Genomic DNA, 22321 nt, shown 5'->3' with positions numbered 1-22321 from the left:
TAAGAGACTAGAAAAATGTTGTTTACTTACATTTAAGGAAATATTATCTTTTTAAAGTGTTAAGGAAAGTGTGAAACTAACCCTTGCATGTACATTTTTATTTTTTACACTTATTTCTCTTCAGTGCCATTACAATATAGCTACATTAACAATAACTATATTGGTCTGTAACTGTAATGCTCCGACATAACCGTTCGTAGCCTCACCACGTCAAGTTCAAGAGTCATCGACTGGTCCTACATGTTTCCCGTTTTTTATCCACACATACGCTATTACCAAAATGAGATCCTTATAGCCACTCATTTTTAGAGAGTTCACGATAGAATCAAAACTACTATACCAGTTAAAGAGCTGAAATTTGGGGAATAATTGAAACCTAACGTTGGAAAAGAGGAACTGAGATTCTGAGTTTTGAGAAAAAATAGCAAAGATGGAGAGGAGCGCACATGGATGGTGTCTGCAAAAATAAAGTTTAAAAGAAAAAGAATAATAACAGACAATATTATTTTTTGTTTGGAAGTGTCACAAGCTCTTTCTAACCACAAATCCTGCCCTGCTTTGTACTCTTCAGTACATTTGCTATTTCCAAAAGTCCGTGATTAACGCTCTTTAACACCTCTGCTCTGCAGGTAGACAGGGACACGAATTGACTTATTTTGAAATGTTCTGACAAATATGTCTGAAGCAAATTCATTTTTATTTGTTTTACAAATTAACTTCAAAATCCCCAAAATATATCTTTTCAAATAATATCTCCTACAAAATTAAAATGCTTCATCGAGTAAACATTTGTTTATAAACAATTTTACTTTATTTTTTTGCTACGTTGCACGGGATGCCGAGATGATGCCGTCTCGTGTACCGGGTTCGGCGAGGGGACGAATGCGTCCGCATTTTTTTAACTGTGTTAAAACAAATGTTGAATCGCATTGTTACATTGTTGTAAATCACCATTTACAAAGTTAAAAATAATGAAAGAGTTTATTGTACTTTTATGCAGACATCTGTTCGAGTTTTAGCTTTTTGTTCATGTTACATAGTTATAAATGGAGATTAACAACAATTTTATCATAAATATTGTTTTAGTTAAGCCTGTATTTATTTACTGCAGTAAAAGAAAGACAGGCCACTCTAATTAGAAATCGTTCGGAGTCCATTTTTAAGAGCCTAAAAGTTGTGTATGTTTCAAACTTTCTAATACATATTACACTAAAATTTAAATCCATAGCATTTTATGGGTTATCTTGTTATGAGCTAGGTGGAGATCGAAGGGGACCACAGTGTCATAATAGGAGCAACCATAAAATGGCTCTAACCCCTAACGTTTTTATTGCCATTGTGTGCGTGGCTTCTACTGACTACACATATTTCTCACTTCTCTCGCAGACACATAGAAATATACAACACATGCACGTCATTATAAATATTTACACCTCACCACTCAATATTATCCACCAACTCCGCCTCTCCACAAACACAACAAAAAGCTTTTCTCTCCAAATCACCCAAAACTCAAGAAAATGGCTATTCTCAAGAAATCTACAAAACTTGGTCAAACAACAATGCTTAGGCATATTCTGAAGAGATGCTCGAGCTTGGGAAAGAAGAATGGAGGAGTAGGATATGAAGAATATGATCTCCCACTTGATGTACCAAAGGGACACTTCCCTGTTTATGTAGGAAAAAATAGGAGCAGATACATAGTTCCTATCTCTTTTTTGTCCAATCTTGACTTCCAATGTCTCCTTCGAAGAGCTGAGGAAGAGTTTGGTTTTGATCACGACATGGGTCTTACCATTCCTTGCGATGAACTCTTCTTTCGAGATCTGACTTCCATGATCCGATGACATCTATATAGTTTCAACAAGACGAAGAACAAATAAGCTGAAGGAGATAGAGATGGAGATGGTTAAAGATGAAGTTCTATTTTATTTTATTTTTTGTAGCTTCTCTTTTTTTGAACATCCTCTCTCTTTTCTTTAGTTTGATGATGTTTTCTCTGTTTCTTTTGTCGTTTTTAAGCTCGTCTTGGGTATTTTTGGATTTAAATCTCTGAAGAAAGCTTGTAATATTTTCCTCACGGGTATCTGGTTTGTTACTAAATCTGTGAGAGAGGTTAATTATTATCTTCGATGATCAGTATGCTTAGTTCTCTTAAAAGAAATGATCAGTATGCTCTACATAGTACATCCAATAAAACCTAATTAATCAAGTTTTATAGCAAATATATCTCCAGTTTCTAAGCGTGCGTCAACTGCTTGCAGAAGAAGGAATTTTAAAGTTTTTTTCCGGTCTAAATCGAATACGATTCTTTTTTTTTTACTTTAAGTTCTTAGATTCATACAACTCTTAAGGTCAGCTCCAACTCCAACATGAGGTTTTTAATACGTACCTTAGAATTAAGATAATAGAAAATATAAATGAAAAAATATTAGAACTCGTATGTGTGTAGAGATTTTTGCCCTTAAGATTAAAACCCTTTCATACCATATATGTTCTTCTCTTATTGGCCACTTTATTTTCCTAAATAAAATTATTTATTCTTTTTTGCTTTTAGATACTCAATATAAGTTTTAACCATTGTGGTTGCCATAGGACAATGGTCAAAACAGATCACAATGTACTATTTGACTAAAACTAACCGTCTCTCTCTATACATAACATTTATGTAGAACAGAGATCATGCCAGCAAGCTAGCAAAGCAGGTACGTACATATTCAAGCATGGGTTGGTGTTACGGAACGTTAATTTTTCTTCCAAATTTTTTTGTAACTAATTTCATGATCACTCGATTCGCTCCATATATGTATGTTTTGAGACATGTATATTTTGAGACATAGCGCATAAGCCTCCCATATGAACACCGAAGTGTTTTACTATGAATAGCTAAATACTACCTAAAAGATTCGAGGTTACGGTCTCACCACCAGAGTGATTTAATATTTACCACTTGTTTATTTTGCCAACTCACGGGTTTGTTCTGTTCTCCCTGGGGTAGCTTTTCTTAATTCGTTTTTTGTTTTTTTTTTGAGTGAAGGCTTGTTAATTCATTTCTTAATGTTATTTTTGTCTTTTCTTCCTGCCCATGGATTTGTCGACGTGCATGATTATATGTTTATTGTAAAAAAATACTACTTTTGAAAAGGCAATTTGCCTTTACGTTACATAATACTATATTTGAAGGAAAAGAACAAAACAAAATTATACAAAATATATTAGGTAACAAACAAAAGAAAATGAGTCATGTGATGAAAGCAGTGGTTGTATCCAAAACTTTTACAAAACACATTTAGCTGTACTAACTGTACTAACCAAAATTTGCGACCCTTAATCATCTTTAGAGCCGGATATATATATATATATATATATATAATATCGCAACCAATTAAAGCTGTAACTAAAGTTTTAATTAATTAGTTGAAAACAGTAATATCATTAATTTATATACTTCCCATACAACAAAAAATATATAAACTAATACTTAATAGATTAATAATTTCTATAAATTATTACTCCATAATTAGATGAATAGTTGTAAAACTATATTTTTAATCCAAATTAAACTATTTATAAAAGAAATTTTGATAAAAGTAATATATTTTCAAAAATTGCTATGTAAAACGATTTTATTATCATAAACTTATAACTAGTAACATAGAACTAATAATTTACAACTCTTCTGTTATGTTATATTATTTTCAGAAACCTAAATCCATATTTTTATTTAAAAGAAGATTGTATCTCATACTTAATCTAATGTAAAAGTAACATAAATGTGTAGGGAAATTACAACTACTTACGTATGACCAATGCAACTGGCTATGATTCTCATATATTATGTTTGTGTCGTTTTCTTTGTGAAATTTAATAACTTTATATATATTATAATAAAACAGAAGTACAAAACAAAACAAATATATTTTAAGTGTTTTATTACAACATTTACTTTCTTTTTCACTCAACTAACTATTTCACTAATTTTATTACCATAATAATTCAACAGAATTTTACATTTCTAGCTTTCATAATTTATTATTTTTTTCACTTAATGGGGTGTTAGTGGGAGCAACATTTATAATGATTGTTAGAATTTTAAAAGTTTATAGTTATTGGCTAATGGATTCTAACATTTTTGTAAAATCAAGTGTTATCGGACTGATGATTCTTCAATGATATAATATTCTTAATTCTATCAAAATCTTGTATTATTGGAACTTGAATTCTTAATATTTTAACTCATAAATAAAACTTTCAAAATATTGCATTGATACTCAAGATTCTCAAAATCATTATAGTAGAATAGTTTCATAGATTTTTTAAATATGAAAAACTCATTATAACATTTTATAAATTTAATAAATCTCTTGATTCTTAAAATCAATCAACTCTGCCTAAATTCATCTCCCACTAACCCTTCCCCCCTAAACAACCATTAAACATACCTAAATCAATTTTCAAACTAATTAAAGTTAAAATAACTAATAAATAAATATTACAAAACAATTATTGTGGATGGTTACACCAGCGCCGCTGTCATGCAATCCTCGTATGTTTCTAACGTTATGTCTCATTGTTTGAGTGTTTTAAGATCCTGAGAGATGCAAAAAATGTTGTCAATGCAGGGATCTCTCCGGGAGAATCCTAGCCAAGCGAAAGAGTACATAATACCAAATGGAGATTGGTTTGAGATTGTCTCTAGTCCACATTACTTGGCAGAAATCGTAACACGACCTTCTAGTAGATATCTTCTTTTACTTATTCTCCTTGCTAAATGGTATATGATGGCTCTGTAATTTAGATTTTATATGCGGGCTTGCTGATTGCTAGTGGAGGAACAGATGTAACTAACTGGTTACTCTTTGGTTTTGTGGTACGGTGCACTTTCTCGCTGTCGAAACACTGATGAATGGCTTTGTTTAAATTCAGAGAAATTGTATTTTTTTCCTTTTTTTGTAGGTTGGGAATCTATCATTATCGGCTGGAGAAACTCACCGGTGGTATCTCCGGAAGTTTGAGAATTATCCGGCTAACCGGAATGCTATTTTTCCTTGTGTTTACTAAATGGTTAAAGAGAGAGAGAGAGAACACAGCTTCACCAATGTTAAGAGCTATGCTTATCATCTTTATGCTATTCTCAGTTAATGAATTTACCAAAGCTTATAATCTCAAGCAGGTACATTTTAATCACAAGAAAGAAATTTGATCAATCTTATATCATTTTTGTTTTATGTCATCTTCAGAAAGTTATTATCATCACTTTGGTTAAACCACCTCTGTTAATTCATGTTTTATTCGTTTTAAAAGTTAACTGCGTAATCAAAACTGTAACTTACAGTTTGTAAGACACCAAATATAGATGAATATCATAACAACACTCGAAGACGGTTTCAGAAGCAAACTTCTTTACAAACAAAATATCATCAAGTTCCTCAAGACAAATACAAAGAATACAAAACATGCACACTTGTCTTTTTATTAGCCAACCAAACAAATAACAACATCCTACACTCAAGCACCCATCGGAAGGAAGGTGACAACCCCAAACAAACAGATGACAGCAAGTGAGACATTACACACACGAAAAAAATCATCATCACCTGACGTTTGTTTTGTTTCTCATTCTGCTCTGGACTGACCAGCTCGAGAGGACAAGATAATGCCTACAATGAGACCATAGAGAGCAAGTGCTTCCGCAAAGATGAGGATAAGAATCATCCCCACGAAAAGCTTAGGCTGCTGAGCATTTGCCCTGACAAGATTTTTTCCAAAACCAAACAAGTCAAGTTTCAATATACTGGGTAAGGAGACTATTTATATAGTTGCAAAGGAGGAACAAACAAACCTGACTCCAGCATCTCCGACGATTCCAATGGCCATTCCAGCTGAGAGACCAGCGAGACCACAAGCAAGACCAGAGGAGAGGTGCGCGTATCCATCAAAGAGGTAGTAAGACTTAGCCTTTGGGTTGATACCGGTACTGATGATAACAGCGATGATGAGTCCATAAATACCCAACACACCAGCCATAACCACGGGGACAATGGACTTCATCACCAACTCAGGTCTCATCACTCCCATGGAAGCCACACCAACACCACTCTTCGCAGTTCCATAAGCAGCTCCCATACCTAAACCCAAAACAAGTAACATTTTGGCTAAATATAATCTATGTATACACCAAACGGGTTCCAATTTCCAAAATTAAGTGAAAGCAAACAAAGGGCGTTTAAAACTTTCACATTACATAGTCTTCTAGAACATACATTATAGCATTGATCATAAGATATACGAACGTGACTAAATTATATACAGTATGAAGAGATGATCATGTCGATGCAGATCGAACAGGGAAACAACAAACACATAATCATTTGATCCATTAGGCAAACGATATAATAAGAATCTTCGAGATCATGTTAACTCTGACAGAAACGCGACCATCTATCTCAGAAATTATCTAATAAACCATTTGAATCTGATTCGATTTCCAGAAAGCGTGGATGCGAATAGAGAGAAGAAGCAGGTGCTTACAGGAGAAGACGAGGGCGGCGGCAGCGCCGAGGAAGCCGAAGAAGGGAGCAGTCTCATCGCCGCTGAAGGTAGACATCTTCCTTTAAATCTGGGGAGATTTGATTTGGATTTTTGCAGCGACCTCTCTCTGATATTTTTTATTTTGGATTTTCTGATGAGTGGAAGAGGAAGATCGTGTACCTATAGTTAAGAGTTGGGAACACGTTGCATTAATGGGCCGCATAAACACCCATTTCTGCTACTCCTTTTTCGATAAGCCCATTTTTAATGTTACCTAGGTTGATGATACAACGCAACACCACCTTGGAATAAAATTCACTTTCACCAAGTTAACATACACTCAAACTAATAAAAAAACAGAAAAAAATTATCGAGTATAAAATCACATAGACGCTGCGTCTAGTAGTATAAAAGCTAATTACTTCCACCTCGCTGCGTCTAGTAGTATTAAAAGCTAACTTCCACCTCCTCCTTCGGTGAACAACAAAGCGTCTCCAATCCAAAACCGCAAGAACGAGAGAGAGAGACAATGGCGAACCGAAACTTCATTCCGCCGCCGCCGCCGACGCTCATGAAAGCTTTCGTTGATGAACACGACGAGAAGCCTTCCGATGACGACGCCAAAGGTGGCGCTGATGATCACCGTGGTGGTTTGCTCGGCGGGATGACGGTGGTTCTTTCTGGTTGTTCTGTTGGAATCAAGTACGGAGATTACAGCGAGGAGGAGGATCAATGCGACGAACCTGATGATGATGAGGTGGCACCACCAAGAAGCGTGAGCAAGGGAGATAGGATGAGGAAAGTTGGGAAGAGAGCGTTCGTTAAACGTGGTTGCTTCTCCGGCAAGCATGGGCTCCGCGTCTGATTCAGGTGCTGATGATGTTGTTTTCGATTTTCTTGTACATACCTGAGGTTTGTGTGTAGGTCATTTCTTGGATATAATCATCTTTGTAAATAATGGTGTAGTTGGATTGCTTTCTCGATTTGGATAAGAGTGGAATTGGATGTTTAGTGTTGATCTTTGACGCTTTTAGTTTGTTAAGTCTACTTTTGTGTGAATTGAAATCATCGTTTATGATGATCTCTTACTTAGCAGAAAGAATCATTCAAGAACAGTTAGCTTGTAGCATTTGATTGAATCAAGATTGAACAGTCAACGAATCATTCCTTCCTATAATGTTTGTATTATTAGAAAGCTACGTGAAGAAGTTCAGTTTGGTGGTACTACATGATAATCAGATTAACTATTGCATGCATACTCTCAGCAAATGCTGCAGGCATGTGACCTTTATGACCATTAAGAGTAAAAATGGATAATAGGCCCAGCTTTATGCCCATTAAAAATAGTGGCGCCAAAATCAAGTGGCGTCCCACCTAAACCAAGAAACAGAAGGCTTTAGGCAATTGATGGAGAAGCTAAATACCTTCGATCAAGACTTCTTTCCACAAGATTGAAGAAAACAAAAACAAATTTCGCGTGATCACCAAATAGATTAAAGATGCGTTAAGCCAAAGGTTATCTAAAGAATGTTGTCTCTATGAATGGTATATAATCAAAATCAAGCCTTGCTCCAATGTAGTTAGGCCTTCGATTCAAAATTAATAATAGGCCTAAGCTACAGGCCCATTTAAAAAGCCCATAGTAATAATGGCGCCAAAATCAAGTGAAGTCCCCGCCTAAACCATCACTCGTCACTAAAAAGCGCCGAAACCTCACTCCACGCTCCTCCGTCTCTCTCTCTCTGTCTCTCTCTCACAATATTCCAATCAGCTATGGCTTCCGACTCTCCTCCTCCCGCCAACACCACCGACGGTACTCTCTCACTCTTTCTCTATCTCTCATCTCTATCTCCGTAACCGTTTCGTGATTTTATTTTACTCTAACCACCCGCAGGTCCTTCGTCTCCCGGCGAGAACGCTTCAAGCCCCATCGCCAACACCTACTCCTCCCCAGCTTCCCGTCGCCGGCGAGCAAGATCCTCCACCCCGTCGCAATTCGCCACTCCTCCACCGCCTTCGCGCCTCGGAGTCCCAAACTCCACCCCTCCCGCATCTCGCCCTTCCGCCGCCAGATCCAACCGTCCACCAACGACTCCCTCGCACACCGACGAACCACCTCCCTCTTCCGACGAAGGCGGAGAAGACGGCGCCGACGACACCACCCCGACCTTCGTCTGGGGAACCAACATCAGCGTCCAGGATGTCAAATCCGCGATTGAGATGTTCGTCAAGCATTTCAGGGAAGCGAAAGAGAGCAGCGACGATCTGTTTAGAGAAGGCAAGTATATGGCTTCGATACGCAAAGTGATTGAGATTGAAGGAGAGTGGATTGATGTTGATGCCTATGATGTGTTTGATTATGATCCGGATTTGTACAACAAGATGGTTCGTTATCCCTTGGAAGTTCTCGCTATCTTTGATATCGTGCTGATGGATATTGTTTCCTCTATCAATCGTTTGTTTGAGAAACATGTTCAAGTCAGGATTTTTAACCTCAGGACTTCCACTTCCATGAGGAATCTCAACCCATCTGGTTAGTTTTGTTTTCATGGTTTCTTAGCTCTCTCTATATTGACTAGCTTAGCTTATGTTTGGAATGTGTGTTTTTTTTTTGCTTGGTTAGATATTGAGAAGATGATCTCTTTGAAGGGGATGATCATTCGGAGTAGCTCAATCATTCCTGAGATCAGGGAAGCTGTGTTTAGATGTCTCGTTTGTGGCTACTTCTCTGACCCTATCATCGTTGATAGAGGTAAGGATTTATCCATCTCTTTTATAATGTCTGTATAGTTTCTTTCTCATAATGTTTGCTTTCTTGTTAGGGAAAATAAGTGAGCCTCCCACTTGCTTGAAACAAGAGTGCCTTGCCAAGAACTCAATGACATTAGTGCACAACCGATGCAGGTAAGTTATATAACTAAACATGGGTTTTTGTCTGATTCTGTTTAATCCTGTACTGTAGCTAATGCCCTTTCGTTTGTGAATCAGGTTTGCGGATAAGCAGATTGTGAGGCTTCAGGAAACGCCTGATGAGATTCCTGAAGGAGGAACACCTCACACTGTTAGCTTGTTGCTGCATGATAAGCTAGTTGATAATGGGAAGCCTGGTGATAGAATTGAGGTAAAATCAGTAATGATATAATGTTGATACATGCGTTACTATGGTTATCCTTGACAGTCAAAGCTTGTTTACTGGATAGGTCACTGGAATTTACAGAGCAATGACTGTTCGAGTAGGGCCTGCTCACAGGACTGTGAAATCTGTGTTTAAGGCATGCCATCTTTATCTTTTCTTTTGTTTGTTATTCCTCATTATTCCTTTTACGTTCTGACATTGTTATTTATGTTCTCTTATGGATCGCTTGGAGTACAGACCTACATCGATTGCCTTCATATAAAGAAAGCAAGTAAGACAAGAATGGCTGCAGAGGATCCTATGGACGTTGACAATAGTCTTCGTAGAGTCGATGAAGATGTCGAGTTAGATGAGGAGAAGGTTCTTCATCTTGTTAACTAAATATATCTATACTTTTGTAACTGTCCTTTGTCCCTTCTTTCTAATCAGTTTTTTTTTGTGTGTGTTAATTTTCAGCTGAAGAAGTTTGAAGAACTCTCTAAACAACCAGATATATATGAGAAGCTTGCTAGATCACTAGCACCAAACATCTGGGAGTTGGATGATGTAAAAAAGGGTCTACTGTGTCAGGTGATATAACGCTTTTGATATTTGTATATAGTTTCAACTAACTCTAAACAACATTAGCTCTTTTTACTGAGTCAAACCTCAAAATGTGAAGCTTTTTGGAGGGAATGCTTTGAACTTGACATCTGGTGCTAATTTTCGTGGTGACATCAACATCTTACTTGTTGGTGACCCTGGTACAAGCAAGTCTCAGCTGCTTCAGTACATTCATAAGCTTTCACCACGTGGGATTTACACAAGTGGGCGAGGGAGCTCAGCTGTTGGTTTGACAGCTTATGTGGCTAAAGATCCTGAGACAGGAGAAACTGTATGTTCATTTTGTTTTCATCCATTTCTGTAATCAATTGTATTTTCAGTATCTTCTCTAGCCTGACCTGGTAACGTGAATGCTACATCATTTAGGTTTTGGAGAGTGGAGCTCTTGTTCTCAGTGACCGTGGTATCTGCTGTATTGATGAATTTGACAAAATGTCTGACAGTGCAAGGAGCATGTTGCATGAGGTTTGTTCTCTTCTTCTTAGCATTGCTCAAGTTATTGCTTGCAGTTTCTAGGCGCTTCCTCTCTAGTGCTCAAGATTGCATTACTGATGAACATTGTTGCTCTGCCAGGTTATGGAACAGCAGACTGTTTCAATAGCAAAGGCTGGTATCATTGCATCTCTAAATGCTAGGACCTCTGTGTTGGCTTGCGCAAATCCTAGTGGCTCACGCTATAATCCGCGGCTTTCTGTTATTGAGAATATTCACCTTCCTCCGACCCTGCTTTCTAGGTACGCTTCAACGAAAGTGACGTTTTTGTTTTTGTTTTATGCAAAAGAGGTCTATTTGGTGTTACTAATTTTATCTTAATTTGCTTCTCAGATTCGATTTAATCTACTTGATTCTTGACAAGCCTGATGAGCAGACTGACCGAAGGCTTGCAAAGCATATTGTGGCACTACACTTTGAGAACGCAGAGGTCATATATCTTTCCACAGTATATGTTTTACAAATGATTGTGTTTTGCCCATATCTTACTTGACTTGGTATCCTTTTATCTCAATTTGCAGAGTGCACAAGAGGAAGCTTTGGACATCACTACTCTGACAAGCTATGTTAGCTATGCTCGCAAGAACATTCATCCTAAATTTATTATTTTTTTCACTTAAGGGGGAGTTAGTGGGAGCAACATTTATAATGATTGTTAGAATTTTAAAAGTTTATAGTTATTGGCTAATGGATTCTAACATTCTTGTAAAATCAAGTGTTATTGGACTGATGATTCTTCAATGATATAATATTCTTAATTCTATCAAAATCTTGTGTTATTGGAATTTGAATTCTTAATATTTTAACTCATAAACAAAACTTTCAAAATATTGCATTGATACTCAAGATTCTCAAAATCATTATAGTAGAATAGTTTCATAGATTTTTTAAATATGAAAAACTCATTATAACATTTTATAAATTTAATAAATCTCTTGATTCTTAAAATCAATCAACTCTGCCTAAATTCATCTCCCACTAACCCTCCCCCCTAAACAACCATTAAACATACCTAAATCAATTTTCAAACTAATTAAAGTTAAAATAACTAATAAATAAATATTACAAAACAATTGTCAATGCAGGGATCTCTCCGGGAGAATCCTAGCCAAGCGAAAGAGTACATAATACCAAATGGAGATTGGTTTGAGATTGTCTCTAGACTGTAGTCCACATTACTTGGCAGAAATCGTAACACGACCTTCTAGTAGATATCTTCTTTTACTTATTCTCCTTGCTAAATGGTATATGATGGCTCTGTAATTTAGATTTTATATGCGGGCTTGCTGATTGCTAGTGGAGGAACAGATGTAACTAACTGGTTACTCTTTGGTTTTGTGGTACGGTGCACTTTCTCGCTGTCGAAACACTGATGAATGGCTTTGTTTAAATTCAGAGAAATTGTATTTTTTTCCTTTTTTTTTGTAGGTTGGGAATCTATCATTATCGGCTGTAGAAACTCACCGGTGGTATCTCCGGAAGTTTGAGCATTATCCGGCTAGCCGGAATGCTATTTTTCCTTGTGTTTACTAAATGGTTAAAGAGAGAGAGAGAGAACACAGCTTCACCAATGTTAAGAGCTATGCTTATCATCTTTATGCTATTCTCAGTTAATGAATTTACCAAAGCTTACAATCTCAAGCAAGGTATATTTTAATCACAAGAAAAAAATTTGATCAATCTTATATCATCTATCTTATTAAAACAGAAACATTTTGTTGGACCTAACATTTATTTTGTAAGTTTTTAAATTAAATACACCTTTATACTTTATAGTTAAACATACATTAAATCACTAATGTTCATTTCTTTATACTACTATCTATGTTTCCAAACAATATACTTATTTCTTTATACTACTATCAATGTTTCCAAACAATATACTTATTTCTTTATACTATTATCAATGTTTCCAAACAATATATTTTTATACTACTATCAATGTTTCCAAATAATACAATAATTAATCTTAGTTATTTTATATCTATCATTTTCTCTTTAAAATTTTGTAGAAACGTCATAATTTCATAAATTGCAAAATAGTGAACTTTGAAATTTCGATTATTAGATTACAAATTATGAAACTATTACAATTTAAATCTAATTAGATTACATATCGGTCATCCATCAGTTCAATCGGTTAGTCTCGGGTTTTAGTGATTTTTTAATATAAATATTTTAAAAACATAAATTGAATTGTCAGATCTCCGGATTAACCGGTATAATCACAATCGGATTGAATTTAAAAATACTGATTTAACTGCAAAAATATTTTAAATACACACTCTTTAAAAATTACCAAAATATTTGTTAAATTATTAGTGAAATTTTTCATCGTAAAATATCCCGCGCTTCAAAAGCGCGGGTCAAAATCTAGTTTTTGTTTTATGTCATCTTCAGAAAGTTATTATCATCACTTTGGTTAAACCACCTCTGTTAATTCATGTTTTATTCGTTTTAAAAGTTAACTGCATAATCAAAACTGTAACTTACATTTTGTAGGACACCAAATATAGATGAATATCATAACAACACTCGAAGATGGTTTCAGAAGCAAACTTCTTTACAAACAAAATATCATCAAGTTCCTCAAGACAAATACAAAGAATACAAAACATGCACACTTGTCTTATTATTAGCCAACCAAACAAATAACAACATCCTACACTCAAGCACCCATCGGAAGGAAGGAGCAGAGATCGCAACCCCAAACAAACAGATGAGAGCAAGTGAGACATTCCACACACGAAAAAAATAATAATCATCACCTGACGTTTGTTTTGTTTCTCATTCTGCTCTGGACTGACCAGCTCGAGAGGACAAGATAATGCCTACAATGAGACCATATAGAGCAAGTGCTTCCGCAAAGATGAGGATAAGAATCATCCCCACGAAAAGCTTAGGCTGCTGAGCATTTGCCCTGCCAAGATTTTTTCCAAAACCAAACAAGTCAAGTTTCAATACACTAGGTAAGGACTATTTATACAGTTGCAAAAGAGGAACAAACAAACCTGACTCCAGCATCTCCAACGATTCCAATGGCCATTCCAGCTGAGAGACCAGCAAGACCACAAGCAAGACCAGACGAGAGGTGCGCGTATCCATCAAAGAGGTAGTAAGACTTAGCCTTCGGGTTGATACCGGTGCTGATGATAACAGCGATGATGAGTCCATAGATACCCAACACACCAGCCATAACCACGGGGACAATGGACTTCATCACCAACTCAGGTCTCATAACTCCCATGGAAGCCACACCAACACCACTCTTCGCAGTTCCATAAGCAGCTCCCATACCTTAACCCAAACAAGTAACATTTTGGCTAAATATAATCTATGTATACACCAAACGGGTTCCAATTTCCAAAATTAAGTGAAAGCAAACAAAGGGCGTTTAAAACTTTCACATTACATAGTCTTCTAGAACATACATTATAGCATTGATCATAAGATATACGAACGTGACTAAATTATATACAGTATGAAGAGATGATCATGTCGATGCAGATCGAACAGGGAAACAACAAACACATAATCATTTGATCAATTAGGCAAACGATATAACAAGAATCTTCGAGATCATGTTAACTCTGACAGAAACGCGACCATCTATCTCAGAAATTATCTAATAAACCATTTGAATCTGATTCGATTTCCAGAAAGCGTGGATGCGAATAGAGAGAAGAAGCAGGTGCTTACAGGAGAAGACGAGGGCGGCGGCAGCGCCGAGGAAGCCGAAGAAGGGAGCAGTCTCATCGCCGCTGAAGGTAGACATCTTCCTTTAAATCTGGGGAGATTTGATTTGGATTTTTGCAGCGACCTCTCTCTGATATTTTTTTATTTTGGATTTTCTGATGAGTGGAAGAGGAAGATCGTGTTTGTATAATAAGAGTTGGAAACACGTTGTATATTTGGGCCGCATAAAAGCCCATTTCTCCCTCTCCTTTTTCGGTAAGCCCATTTTTATGTTACCTACGTTGATGATAACACAACACCACCTTGGAATAAATTCACCTTCACCGAGTAACATACACTCAAACTACTGAATAAACTTCTCAGAAAGCCTTTTAACGCACTGAAAATTAAATAAACTGTATCAAATTTTGAGTAAATTAGTTATCGATAACTGTGGACTGTGGAGATTATTAAAAAAACAAGAGAGCATTAAAGAAAAAAATTATCGAGTATAAAGTCACATAAGACGCTGCGTCTAGTAGTATAAAAGCTAACTTCCACCTCGCTGCGTCTAGTAGTATTAAAAGCTAACTTCCACCTCCTCCTTCGGTGAAACAAAGCGTCTCCAATCCAAAACCGCAAGAACGAGAGAGAGAGACAATGGCGAACCGAAACTTCATTCCGCCGCCGCCGCCGACGCTCATGAAAGCTTTCGTTGATGAACACGACGAGAAGCCTTCCGATGACGACGCCAAAGGTGGCGCTGATGATCACCGTGGTGGTTTGCTCGGCGGGATGACGGTGGTTCTTTCTGGTTGTTCTGTTGGAATCAAGTACGGAGATTACAGCGAGGAGGAGGATCAATGCGACGAACCTGATGATGATGAGGTGGCACCACCAAGAAGCGTGAGCAAGGGAGATAGGATGAGGAAAGTTGGGAAGAGAGCGTTCGTTAAACGTGGTTGCTTCTCCGGCAAGCATGGGCTCCGCGTCTGATTCAGGTGCTGATGATGTTGTTTTCGATTTTCTTGTACATACCTGAGGTTTGTGTGTAGGTCATTTCTTGGATATAATCATCTTTGTAAATAATGGTGTAGTTGGATTGCTTTCTCGATTTGGATAAGAGTGGAATTGGATGTTTAGTGTTGATCTTTGACGCTTTTAGTTTGTTAAGTCTACTTTTGTGTGAATTGAAATCATCGTTTATGATGATCTCTTACTTAGCAGAAAGAATCATTCAAGAACAGTTAGCTTGTAGCATTTGATTGAATCAAGATTGAACAGTCAACGAATCATTCCTTCCTATAATGTTTGTATTATTAGAAAGCTACGTGAAGAAGTTCAGTTTGGTGGTACTACATGATAATCAGATTAACTATTGCATGCATACTCTCAGCAAATGCTGCAGGCATGTGACCTTTATGACCATTAAGAGTAAAAATGGATAATAGGCCCAGCTTTATGCCCATTAAAAATAGTGGCGCCAAAATCAAGTGGCGTCCCACCTAAACCAAGAAACAGAAGGCTTTAGGCAATTGATGGAGAAGCTAAATACCTTCGATCAAGACTTCTTTCCACAAGATTGAAGAAAACAAAAACAAATTTCGCGTGATCACCAAATAGATTAAAGATGCGTTAAGCCAAAGGTTATCTAAAGAATGTTGTCTCTATGAATGGTATATAATCAAAATCAAGCCTTGCTCCAATGTAGTTAGGCCTTCGATTCAAAATTAATAATAGGCCTAAGCTACAGGCCCATTTAAAAAGCCCATAGTAATAATGGCGCCAAAATCAAGTGAAGTCCCCGCCTAAACCATCACTCGTCACTAAAAAGCGCCGAAACCTCACTCCACGCTCCTCCGTCTCTCTCTCTCTGTCTCTCTCTCACAATATTCCAATCAGCTATGGCTTCCGACTCTCCTCCTCCCGCCAACACCACCGACGGTACTCTCTCACTCTTTCTCTATCTCTCATCTCTATCTCCGTAACCGTTTCGTGATTTTATTTTACTCTAACCACCCGCAGGTCCTTCGTCTCCCGGCGAGAACGCTTCAAGCCCCATCGCCAACACCTACTCCTCCCCAGCTTCCCGTCGCCGGCGAGCAAGATCCTCCACCCCGTCGCAATTCGCCACTCCTCCACCGCCTTCGCGCCTCGGAGTCCCAAACTCCACCCCTCCCGCATCTCGCCCTTCCGCCGCCAGATCCAACCGTCCACCAACGACTCCCTCGCACACCGACGAACCACCTCCCTCTTCCGACGAAGGCGGAGAAGACGGCGCCGACGACACCACCCCGACCTTCGTCTGGGGAACCAACATCAGCGTCCAGGATGTCAAATCCGCGATTGAGATGTTCGTCAAGCATTTCAGGGAAGCGAAAGAGAGCAGCGACGATCTGTTTAGAGAAGGCAAGTATATGGCTTCGATACGCAAAGTGATTGAGATTGAAGGAGAGTGGATTGATGTTGATGCCTATGATGTGTTTGATTATGATCCGGATTTGTACAACAAGATGGTTCGTTATCCCTTGGAAGTTCTCGCTATCTTTGATATCGTGCTGATGGATATTGTTTCCTCTATCAATCGTTTGTTTGAGAAACATGTTCAAGTCAGGATTTTTAACCTCAGGACTTCCACTTCCATGAGGAATCTCAACCCATCTGGTTAGTTTTGTTTTCATGGTTTCTTAGCTCTCTCTATATTGACTAGCTTAGCTTATGTTTGGAATGTGTGTTTTTTTTTTGCTTGGTTAGATATTGAGAAGATGATCTCTTTGAAGGGGATGATCATTCGGAGTAGCTCAATCATTCCTGAGATCAGGGAAGCTGTGTTTAGATGTCTCGTTTGTGGCTACTTCTCTGACCCTATCATCGTTGATAGAGGTAAGGATTTATCCATCTCTTTTATAATGTCTGTATAGTTTCTTTCTCATAATGTTTGCTTTCTTGTTAGGGAAAATAAGTGAGCCTCCCACTTGCTTGAAACAAGAGTGCCTTGCCAAGAACTCAATGACATTAGTGCACAACCGATGCAGGTAAGTTATATAACTAAACATGGGTTTTTGTCTGATTCTGTTTAATCCTGTACTGTAGCTAATGCCCTTTCGTTTGTGAATCAGGTTTGCGGATAAGCAGATTGTGAGGCTTCAGGAAACGCCTGATGAGATTCCTGAAGGAGGAACACCTCACACTGTTAGCTTGTTGCTGCATGATAAGCTAGTTGATAATGGGAAGCCTGGTGATAGAATTGAGGTAAAATCAGTAATGATATAATGTTGATACATGCGTTACTATGGTTATCCTTGACAGTCAAAGCTTGTTTACTGGATAGGTCACTGGAATTTACAGAGCAATGACTGTTCGAGTAGGGCCTGCTCACAGGACTGTGAAATCTGTGTTTAAGGCATGCCATCTTTATCTTTTCTTTTGTTTGTTATTCCTCATTATTCCTTTTACGTTCTGACATTGTTATTTATGTTCTCTTATGGATCGCTTGGAGTACAGACCTACATCGATTGCCTTCATATAAAGAAAGCAAGTAAGACAAGAATGGCTGCAGAGGATCCTATGGACGTTGACAATAGTCTTCGTAGAGTCGATGAAGATGTCGAGTTAGATGAGGAGAAGGTTCTTCATCTTGTTAACTAAATATATCTATACTTTTGTAACTGTCCTTTGTCCCTTCTTTCTAATCAGTTTTTTTTTGTGTGTGTTAATTTTCAGCTGAAGAAGTTTGAAGAACTCTCTAAACAACCAGATATATATGAGAAGCTTGCTAGATCACTAGCACCAAACATCTGGGAGTTGGATGATGTAAAAAAGGGTCTACTGTGTCAGGTGATATAACGCTTTTGATATTTGTATATAGTTTCAACTAACTCTAAACAACATTAGCTCTTTTTACTGAGTCAAACCTCAAAATGTGAAGCTTTTTGGAGGGAATGCTTTGAACTTGACATCTGGTGCTAATTTTCGTGGTGACATCAACATCTTACTTGTTGGTGACCCTGGTACAAGCAAGTCTCAGCTGCTTCAGTACATTCATAAGCTTTCACCACGTGGGATTTACACAAGTGGGCGAGGGAGCTCAGCTGTTGGTTTGACAGCTTATGTGGCTAAAGATCCTGAGACAGGAGAAACTGTATGTTCATTTTGTTTTCATCCATTTCTGTAATCAATTGTATTTTCAGTATCTTCTCTAGCCTGACCTGGTAACGTGAATGCTACATCATTTAGGTTTTGGAGAGTGGAGCTCTTGTTCTCAGTGACCGTGGTATCTGCTGTATTGATGAATTTGACAAAATGTCTGACAGTGCAAGGAGCATGTTGCATGAGGTTTGTTCTCTTCTTCTTAGCATTGCTCAAGTTATTGCTTGCAGTTTCTAGGCGCTTCCTCTCTAGTGCTCAAGATTGCATTACTGATGAACATTGTTGCTCTGCCAGGTTATGGAACAGCAGACTGTTTCAATAGCAAAGGCTGGTATCATTGCATCTCTAAATGCTAGGACCTCTGTGTTGGCTTGCGCAAATCCTAGTGGCTCACGCTATAATCCGCGGCTTTCTGTTATTGAGAATATTCACCTTCCTCCGACCCTGCTTTCTAGGTACGCTTCAACGAAAGTGACGTTTTTGTTTTTGTTTTATGCAAAAGAGGTCTATTTGGTGTTACTAATTTTATCTTAATTTGCTTCTCAGATTCGATTTAATCTACTTGATTCTTGACAAGCCTGATGAGCAGACTGACCGAAGGCTTGCAAAGCATATTGTGGCACTACACTTTGAGAACGCAGAGGTCATATATCTTTCCACAGTATATGTTTTACAAATGATTGTGTTTTGCCCATATCTTACTTGACTTGGTATCCTTTTATCTCAATTTGCAGAGTGCACAAGAGGAAGCTTTGGACATCACTACTCTGACAAGCTATGTTAGCTATGCTCGCAAGAACATTCATCCTAAACTATCAGATGAAGCCGCAGAGGAGTTGACCCGAGGTTATGTCGAGCTTAGAAAAGCAGGGAAATTTGCCGGAAGTAGCAAAAAGGTGCGTCTTGGAACTTCATTGTTTTTCCTTTTGTGCTGTCATAGCAATGCTTACGGTTGGTCAGTCTCGTGCCTTAACTCTCTGAATCTGACACAGGTCATAACAGCGACTCCTAGGCAAATTGAAAGCCTGATCAGACTTAGTGAGGCCTTGGCTCGTATGCGCTTCTCTGAATGGGTTAGTGAATCTTCGATGCAGTTTCAGTTTGTCATTTCATATCAACTAATATTTTGGTTCTTGTGATGGATAATAAAGGTTGAAAAACATGACGTGGACGAGGCATTTCGACTTCTCAGAGTTGCAATGCAGCAATCAGCAACCGATCACGCCACTGGTAAGCTTCGTCACTATTAAGCGTGACGATTAATATAAACACTATGATTCAATACCTATTTCTAACAATAAACGCTGTTTTTAATATTGGTGAAGGAACTATTGACATGGACCTGATAAACACTGGAGTCTCAGCAAGTGAACGAATGAGACGGGACATCCTCGTGTCGTCGATTCGAGACATAACTCTTGAGAAAATGCAAATTGGAGGATCAGCAATGCGCTTATCAGAGGTATACTGATGCTTCATAACGAGCAATGCAAGCAAATGATGTTAGAGATACCATTCTTCTGAGATTTTTACTAATTACAATGAGAAATGTTGTGCAGCTACTGGAAGAACTGAAGAAGCATGGAGGCAACATAAACACCGAAATTCATCTTCATGATGTGAGTCAATTTATAACTTTTGTTGCATATCAAAAGTCTTGAACGGCTCATAAAATGACAAAGAAACTAACAAAAAGTGACAAAGAAACTAACAAAAAGTCTTTGTTGTGACCTTTCTTAATCAGGTAAGAAAGGCGGTTGGAACCCTAGCTAGTGAAGGGTTTCTGGTCGCTGAAGGTGACAGAATCAAGAGAGTATAATCACAGTGCCTTGCAGCTGATGAGAAAAGCTTAATATATGCTGTGGTTAGAGTTTGAATTTAGTAAGCTTAATTAGTATGGAAACTTAGCAAGTGATTGACGGGTCCATGTGGCTCAGCCTGTCTTCTCACTAGTTGTTAGTCTGTCTGTAATGAGTTTCAACTTTAAAGACGATCTATCTTCAATGTTTCATTTGGTCTCAGTTTCCTAAGGGTGTACCTTTATCAATTATTAACATGCAAAACATGCATGTCCAAAAAAAGTTAGGTAGTGAGTCTATTTACTTATTAAGTTGGCTATACTTTTCACATGATTTGATTCCCATTTTAAAAGGCTTGGTTGCAAATTACAACCTTTTGGCATGAAAAGGTGGAGTAGAGAAAATAAGAAAAAGATTAAGGGGGTGTTATTAGTTTGCGATTTAAAAAGAGTTCTGATGATTTTTTAAAATTTATTGATTTCTGAATTTTAAAAGAGTTATGAAGATTTTTTTTCTATTTTTAAAGTTTTGTCAAAAAGTTTTGTAAATTGTTAGAGTCTTTATCTGAAGATAATTATAAACTTATGTAGAGTATCTCTAAATATTGTGTTGTTACGTTTGTTGTTATCCTCTTCACATTTTTCCAGTTTGTATTCCATTTGTTGTTCTTCCTTTGTTCTCGTTCATATTTTTTCTTTCTCAAAGCTCACAATTTTTTTTTAGATCAAAGGTTTTTGATCTAAAAAACTACTGTCTTCGTGTATTGCGTTTGTCTTTCTTTGATATTTTTCTATTTATCCTCTCTTATGACATATCTATTGATATGTTCTTGTGCAAGGTTTTGTAATATGTTGGAACTTTTTGCCTATATGGCTTGTTAATGATACAAAGCGTTAAAAAAAAAAGGTTTTTGTGTTTATTTTCTAAGTCATTGACTTTTTAAGAATCTGACTAATCTCGACATTCATCTGTAACTAGTTAGCATTTTATAATTAATATCAAAGTTTACATGTTCCAATCTTTACGGTGATGAGTGAACGAATTACGGTGATGAGTGTACGAAGACATGTGCTACCAATATTTGTAGAGTTTCTTTTGAAATGTTATTAATTTAAATTTGGTTAAATTATAAAAAGTATTTGAGAATACATGAACGATAGGCAATACTTTGCTAAACAAATTTTGTGAAGAAAAATATGTAGAATCACAAATGAATAACAACAGACTTTTAAGTCATGAAAAAACAGTTATTTTCATATTTTTTTGAATAACACAAGATATTTGTTGATTTGGTAAAATAACAAATCCAATAACTCTAGACTTTTAAAAACTCTTGACAACTTATTTCAAATTCATAAACCAATAACATCAGATTTTGATATAGTTTTGAAAAGTCATAATTGAATAACACTAGAATCATTAGAAAATCTAAATCTATATAACTCTTTATATATACATAATCCAATAACACCCTCTAAAATAGGGTCCACAGATCCAACATTATTGAATTTGGTTAGATATGGTCTAAAATGAGAAAGTCATCATTCGCCGAAAAGTAAACGATACGATACGATTGGTCTGAGTTTCTTCGGCTCTTATTGGTAAGGTGGAACTCGTGACTCCATACCTCTCTTAGTGCTGCTACATCTCTCTCAACTAATTTTTTTTTTCTCAACTAATTTTTTTAAAGCCAACTGTAATTGTATATTGAAATCGGGTAAAAGTCGATGATCAGATGACACTGATCATTGGAGTTAACAGTTTAAATTCTACAAAAAGTGGAATATGGCTTATAAACATCTTCCTTGCACATAAATGAGAGACATATTTTATATATTAACTTATATATTTTTATTTATTACAACATCAGAATATAACGTTAATATGTTTATGTTAAAAATAATGATTTCAACATCAGAATATAAACTTTACTCTT

General features: G+C 37.0%; 8 protein-coding genes across 8 annotated transcripts; 6 read left to right on the top strand and 2 right to left on the bottom strand.

Annotated features, from left to right (window-relative positions):
- The first annotated feature begins 1360 nt into the window (after positions 1–1360).
- Positions 1361–2136, top strand: LOC108862146 (protein SMALL AUXIN UP-REGULATED RNA 8). The gene has a single exon (XM_018636189.2). It carries the CDS (start codon positions 1521–1523, stop codon positions 1845–1847), a length of 327 nt encoding a protein of 108 aa, XP_018491691.1. The 5' UTR covers positions 1361–1520; the 3' UTR covers positions 1848–2136.
- Positions 2137–4311: 2175 nt separating this feature from the next.
- Positions 4312–5220, top strand: LOC108860692 (polyprenol reductase 2-like). Its single transcript, XM_018634550.2, has 3 exons — positions 4312–4721; positions 4799–4870; positions 4957–5220. Exons 1-3 carry the CDS (start codon positions 4599–4601, stop codon positions 5059–5061), a joined length of 300 nt encoding a protein of 99 aa, XP_018490052.2. The 5' UTR covers positions 4312–4598; the 3' UTR covers positions 5062–5220.
- A 122-nt stretch (positions 5221–5342) lies between these two features.
- On the bottom strand, positions 5343–6690 carry LOC108856559 (V-type proton ATPase subunit c1). The gene is made up of 3 exons (XM_018630389.2): positions 6532–6690; positions 5843–6128; positions 5343–5749 (listed from the first exon to the last, which is right to left on the bottom strand). The coding sequence occupies exons 1-3, from the start codon at positions 6605–6607 to the stop codon at positions 5617–5619; spliced, it is 495 nt and encodes a 164-aa protein (XP_018485891.1). The 5' UTR covers positions 6608–6690; the 3' UTR covers positions 5343–5616.
- A 370-nt stretch (positions 6691–7060) lies between these two features.
- LOC108858792 (uncharacterized) lies at positions 7061–7396 on the top strand. The gene has a single exon (XM_018632662.1). It carries the CDS (start codon positions 7061–7063, stop codon positions 7394–7396), a length of 336 nt encoding a protein of 111 aa, XP_018488164.1.
- Positions 7397–8232: 836 nt separating this feature from the next.
- Positions 8233–11531, top strand: LOC108805243 (DNA replication licensing factor MCM4). The gene is made up of 13 exons (XM_018577239.2): positions 8233–8344; positions 8426–9064; positions 9155–9283; positions 9354–9435; positions 9520–9652; positions 9732–9803; positions 9905–10027; positions 10124–10237; positions 10329–10541; positions 10637–10735; positions 10844–11004; positions 11096–11192; positions 11284–11531. Exons 1-13 carry the CDS (start codon positions 8305–8307, stop codon positions 11380–11382), a joined length of 2001 nt encoding a protein of 666 aa, XP_018432741.2. The 5' UTR covers positions 8233–8304; the 3' UTR covers positions 11383–11531.
- Positions 11532–13275: 1744 nt separating this feature from the next.
- LOC108856519 (V-type proton ATPase subunit c1) lies at positions 13276–14623 on the bottom strand. Its single transcript, XM_018630343.2, has 3 exons — positions 14462–14623; positions 13774–14059; positions 13276–13682 (listed from the first exon to the last, which is right to left on the bottom strand). Exons 1-3 carry the CDS (start codon positions 14535–14537, stop codon positions 13550–13552), a joined length of 495 nt encoding a protein of 164 aa, XP_018485845.1. The 5' UTR covers positions 14538–14623; the 3' UTR covers positions 13276–13549.
- A 474-nt stretch (positions 14624–15097) lies between these two features.
- Positions 15098–15433, top strand: LOC108858793 (uncharacterized). Its single transcript, XM_018632663.1, has one exon. It carries the CDS (start codon positions 15098–15100, stop codon positions 15431–15433), a length of 336 nt encoding a protein of 111 aa, XP_018488165.1.
- An 836-nt stretch (positions 15434–16269) lies between these two features.
- LOC108862143 (DNA replication licensing factor MCM4) lies at positions 16270–20607 on the top strand. The gene is made up of 18 exons (XM_018636186.2): positions 16270–16381; positions 16463–17101; positions 17192–17320; positions 17391–17472; positions 17557–17689; positions 17769–17840; positions 17942–18064; positions 18161–18274; positions 18366–18578; positions 18674–18772; positions 18881–19041; positions 19133–19229; positions 19321–19482; positions 19579–19659; positions 19738–19816; positions 19912–20048; positions 20146–20205; positions 20331–20607. The coding sequence occupies exons 1-18, from the start codon at positions 16342–16344 to the stop codon at positions 20403–20405; spliced, it is 2496 nt and encodes an 831-aa protein (XP_018491688.1). The 5' UTR covers positions 16270–16341; the 3' UTR covers positions 20406–20607.
- Positions 20608–22321: the final 1714 nt, after the last annotated feature.

Source organism: Raphanus sativus, chromosome 5, assembly GCF_000801105.2.
Source record: "Raphanus sativus cultivar WK10039 chromosome 5, ASM80110v3, whole genome shotgun sequence".
NCBI classification, from domain to species: Eukaryota; Viridiplantae; Streptophyta; class Magnoliopsida; order Brassicales; family Brassicaceae; genus Raphanus; species Raphanus sativus.
Note: the sequence above shows the minus strand (reverse complement) of the source record. Positions and strands in the feature narration are given on the sequence as shown.